We start from the raw sequence: 5,037 nt of genomic DNA on the forward strand, positions 1-5,037 counted from the left end.
AGAGAGGATTTCTTTTTGCCTCTTGTGGAATGATGTGGACTACATTAAACCAAATGCATGTTGAAAGCTCAACTCAACAGAGTTATGGGTATTCAAGGTGAAAAATCCTTGTGAGGACCCATCTATGGCCACAGTCTTCCACCAGTGGCTACTTTTCTTTATCTCTCCCTCTTCCCCTTTGCTTTGTGCGAACACAGCCCATTCTATGGTATCTAGATATTGTAGAAAGACAAAGGTTGGTCTAGATCTCATGAATTGTCATTTGCCCAGGTGCAGGCACACCCTAAGCCCTGATCTCTTTCTTTCTGTGCTGGTATGACTACATTACTGAGCAGGGGTGTGTGCAGTTTCAGCACAGAACATATAATAGTTTTTTAAATTCTTCATTGTCTCAAATCCCCATTCTGAAGGTCTGGGGTAGGACCTGAAATTCTGCATTTCTGACAAGATGCCAGATGATGACAATGCACCATCCATAGACCACACTTTGAATATGGAAAACATATACAACTCCAAAAGTTGCAAAGCCTAACTCTGAATGTACATCTTTTGCATACAAGTCTCTTGTTTTTGTACAATAAACTATTATCTTAGTTTGGGTTCTCTTTAAGGCAGACCCTGAGTTCAGGGAGCTCATTTAGTAGACAATCTTAGAGAAGGCAATAAAGGCAATGTTAGTGAGCTGGTTACTGTTAAAGCTACTGGGGCTGAAACTCACTGGGGATCCCTTATAAAACTTTAGCATTGTCTCACCATAAGATGAGGAGCCGAGACATTTATCTACCAGCCCCTTCTCTGTTGAAGTTTCTCTTGAGATGCAAGCTCTAGAGTTCTGAAGTTGACAAGTGCTGGGATATGCCATAACATCTACAAACTCAGATGGGATGAATGTTTGAAATGGAGCATCAACAACTTCGCATCAGTCTCTCTACAGGGGAAACCCAATACCAGTCATGGCAAGATATTCTAGCAGTGTCCAGGAGATGGCCTTGCTCAAGATGAGGTTCCCTTGGTAGAGAAGCACAGTAGCTCTGAAATGTTGGAGAAGGGTCCAGTAGGGTCAGCCTTTTCCTGACAGAGAGTACAGACCAGGAGTGGTTAGGTGTTGCACAGATCGTAGGAGACCCATACCAGTCCACTTTTCACTTATTGGGAGCCCTTACTCTTAGGAATAACCTCCAAGTGTGTCATTTTGAGGCATCAGAGTCCAGTCATCAGCCTTGGGAGAGTCCCATTCTGTTTCTTTCCTCACTTTCCGTGACTACACTTCCTGGTTGTTGCTCTTAAAGGCTTGGCGTGCCCTCTTTTTTCAGGGTACTTGTGCTGCTATTGACATTTATTCACACAAGGACTCATGAAATCCTTTGGTACCAGGAACCAGCGATTATCCAGAGTGCTGGGCAGTCCCAGCCCCAGTGAGGCAGAACCTCCTTCTTTCCCTGTGTGGATAAAAGGCCGAGGGCTGACAGAGCACCCAAGTGAAATAGGAGCCGTGGCCCTCAAAGGCAGGTGCCCGGCGTCCTCTGTCCCCAGGTCATAGGTGTAGTCTGTAGCTGGGAAGTCAGCTGACCTCTGGTCTCCTCTTGCTCCTGGGCCTCTGGCCTTGGTGCTCTCTATCATCCCAGGGCTCTGGTTCTAGGCTTCAATCAATTTCTTAGGTGTGACTGCTTCTGCGGGGAAGTAGGCTGCATCCATGTATAGGAGCCTGGTGAGTCTGGAAGTCTGGAATCCTACTGAGGTCACTGTTGGGCTGAAACTGTAGCTTGGCACAGACTCAGGTCCTCTCCTGGGGTCAGTCTGCCCCTAAGCAACTCCTGTTCTTGGCGGTTCTGAAACCACCAGAATGGCTAAAGGTAAAGATCCTCAGGGAAGCGTGAAAAATTGGAAAGGGGGGGCGGATATTGTGTGCCTTCGTCTTTACATACTTGCCTGTTGACTTTCTCTGTAGCATTTTCTACACCAGCACCTGTCTTGAGGCACATTCAGGATCTCAATCATCAGGTGTGGGTCGTTCAGGACCAGACCCTGACAGCAGTGCCAAGGAAGCACAGTATGGTTCCAGGTGAGTGGTCAAGGTCTGTCAAAGGCAGTCCCTGTGGTCAGACGTGCTTTGAGTGCTTTGTGTTTGGTTTTTCATGTCACTGGAGTCTTGTTAAGTGGGCCTGTTGAAGAGAGGAGCTTCCCATGGGCAGTGATGAATAGGAGGCAATCATGGGGTTGTCTGTGACGCTGGACATGAAGTCTGAGAGACCAACTCAAAGAGATGAAGAGTTGGCCTATGGGAAATGGTGGAAAGCTTTTTCTGTGAAACTCCAAGAAGTAAAACTGGGACAGAAGAGCCTGGTCTACAAGAAAGATTGTTTTTGAATCCACAAGAGGCTGACTTTTGTAATGGGAAGATTTCTCCAATAGTGGGATGGGTGGCTGGGTTAGGTGGTACGTGATGGGGTGACCACTCTGGTTTTGAGATGCTGCTTTATATGTAGCAATTGAACACTACTTTCTGCATTGTGTTCCCAGCCACTGTTAGCTTAATTCCATGCCAATATCCAGAGACTCTTGAGACAGAAAAAGGAATACCCATGTACCTGGGATTGGATAAACCAGATGTTTGCCTCTTCTGTACAAAGACCAGAGAGCAGCCCATGTTGCAGCTGGAGGTAAGTACAACAGGAGATGGTGATGCTTGACTAGGAGAGAGGCACTCATTTATTTTGCAAAGCCTTTATTTGATAGAAACTCAGATTTTGGAATTATTATAAGACTATTTGTTATTCTTATGCATATTTATTTTTGTTTTAGGTATTGCATTATTGTGAAAGAGTAAGAAAATTATAGGACTATTTTACAATTAATCTGCTGAAATCGCTGATTCTATTTTACAAAAATAATTAAAATAATTTGGCTCAAAATGAGAAGTCTAAGAGGAAGACTGATAGAGTTATTCCTAATTCCAATAGAGCAATATTCTAATAGGGAGTACATGAGTGTGCACACCCACACATACACACACACACACAGTTGTAAACCAGCAAGGATGTTGTTAACAATTAATCATCACAAAGTGGATGAGTTTATTAAAACACCTTTTTGACAAAAAGTAGTTTATAATTTTATGTAAACAGAGATGATTCTCTGTAACAAGCATTTTAGTAATTGCAATTTTACATTGTGGAAAGAATAATATAAGTTAAAGGAAGATAATGAAAGCAGACCTCTGTGTGTTATAGGGACTCTCTCGACCCTTTTCACAAAACAAGCATATGCAGACGCTCAATGGGATGACAAGTTGATAACAAGAGTGGTTTTCAACCAGGAGTGATTGGGCTCCCTGTCAATTCTGGAGATACTTTTGGGTTGTCACAACTGGAGGAGGTGGGAAGCTTTTGGCATCTTGTGGGTAGAGCCCAGGTTGTGGCTAAGCCTCCTAGAACACACAGGACAACCGCTGGCAACAAAGAATTATCCTGCCCCGGATGTCAACCATGCTGATATGGGAGAAACTTGACACAAACAACTATGAGTTAATTCAAAACTCATGGCCACTGTTATCAAAAGATTCTTCAGCTTTCTCCATTGTAATCCACAGGAGTTGGTTAAGCCAGTGCTTTATGTTCTCAAAAACTTCTAGGTCAACATCTTTTAGAGTCCCACATTAAGATTCATTGATATTTGTGGTCTAAGATTTCAGTTATAATCTAAACAAACATAGACGTATTTAGAGAGTATGATTTTTTTAAAGCCATAGTATCATCTGAAGTCTCTGGGCCTGTTTTAGGGAACGGGGAATGCTATCTCAGATCAGAAATATCGGTACGTAAAGGCTGTGGAACAACTCACATGATTTTGCTTCTCTCTGTTTCTCACCCTTTAGGACAAGAACATCATGACCCTGTACCATCACCCCGAGCCTGTGAAGCCCTTTCTCTTCTACCACAGTAAGAGTGGCAGGACCTCAACCTTCGAGTCAGTGGCCTTCCCTGGCTGGTTCATTGCTGTCTGCTCCGAAGGAGGCTGCCCGCTCTTTCTGACCCAAGATCTGGGAAAAGCCTACACCACGGACTTTGAGTTAACGCCTGTGAATTAAGGTCAGTCTGGGATTGCAAGTTCCTCTCCAGGTCAGGACATTTGTCTCTGTCCTCTATTCTAGCTTTCTAAATGCCTCTGACATGAGCGTTGTCCATCCACCAATCCATCAAGGGGCAGCAGAGTTGCCATAATCAGGTCCAATGTTTAGAAACAGAAACCAGGTTAACTAGGAAGTTAAGTGGTAAAACCAGTCCAGGAAAGGAAGGGAGAATCTGTGGTTGGGCTTTCCATCCCTGGGTGTCTTGCTGCCTCTCCCACTACATCCCCAGTTATCTAAGTGCTGGTCCAGGCCCTGTAGGAAACAATCCAGGGAAGTGTGGGCCTCGGCCATGGCCTTACAGCTAAGCTGCAGCACTATTACAAAAATAATAAAGAGAGCTCCACTTAATCCATTTGCAAAGCAAATTGCAAAGCTAAGCAATGGGGATGGGGATGCTTTCACTTTTAAGTCCTGGTCTTGACTAACCCACTGTTGCTGGGAATGCAAACTGGTTAAGCCACTATGCAAGTCAGTCTGGAGATTCCTCAGAAACCTGAAGATAACCCTACCATACAACCCAGCCATCCCACTCCTTGGAATTTACCCAAAGGAATTTAAATTGGCAAACAAAAAAGCGGTCTGCACCCTAATGTTTATTGCAGCTCAATTCACAATAGCTAAGACCTGGAACCAACCTAAATGCCCATCAACGGTAGACTGGATAAAGAAATTATGGGATATGTGACTTGATCAGCATAGCCCTGACTGTTAATGAACAACTTAATACGTTATCCCTCTTAGTAGTTTTTTTTGTCTGTTCTAGTTAATACTACTGGTTTAATTCTGTAATTAATACACAGTTATTCTTAAGTGTTGAAATTTAACTGAAATGTGATCCCTGTTAAATATAAGAGTGGGAATAAGAGTGGGAAGAGATGTACAATTTGGGACATGCTCAAGCTGACTTG

General features: G+C 43.7%; 1 protein-coding gene across 1 annotated transcript; it reads left to right on the plus strand.

Moving 5' to 3' along the window:
• Positions 1-1,374: 1,374 nt before the first annotated feature.
• On the plus strand, positions 1,375-4,483 carry IL36A (interleukin 36 alpha). The gene is made up of 4 exons (XM_070069501.1): positions 1,375-1,853; positions 1,949-2,062; positions 2,521-2,660; positions 3,875-4,483. The coding sequence occupies exons 1-4, from the start codon at positions 1,844-1,846 to the stop codon at positions 4,085-4,087; spliced, it is 477 nt and encodes a 158-aa protein (XP_069925602.1). The 5' UTR covers positions 1,375-1,843; the 3' UTR covers positions 4,088-4,483.
• Positions 4,484-5,037: the final 554 nt, after the last annotated feature.

Source organism: Oryctolagus cuniculus, chromosome 2 (assembly GCF_964237555.1).
Source record: "Oryctolagus cuniculus chromosome 2, mOryCun1.1, whole genome shotgun sequence".
In the NCBI taxonomy this organism is placed as follows: Eukaryota; Metazoa; Chordata; class Mammalia; order Lagomorpha; family Leporidae; genus Oryctolagus; species Oryctolagus cuniculus.

What these genes read in the sequence shown, in the direction of transcription:
- IL36A (XM_070069501.1), top strand. An exon ending in GAAGCACAGTATGGTTCCAG is followed by an intron (nt 2,063 to 2,520) that starts GTGAGTGGTCAA and finishes TTGTGTTCCCAG; the next exon opens with CCACTGTTAGCTTAATTCCA. An exon ending in AGCCCATGTTGCAGCTGGAG is followed by an intron (nt 2,661 to 3,874) that starts GTAAGTACAACA and finishes CTCACCCTTTAG; the next exon opens with GACAAGAACATCATGACCCT.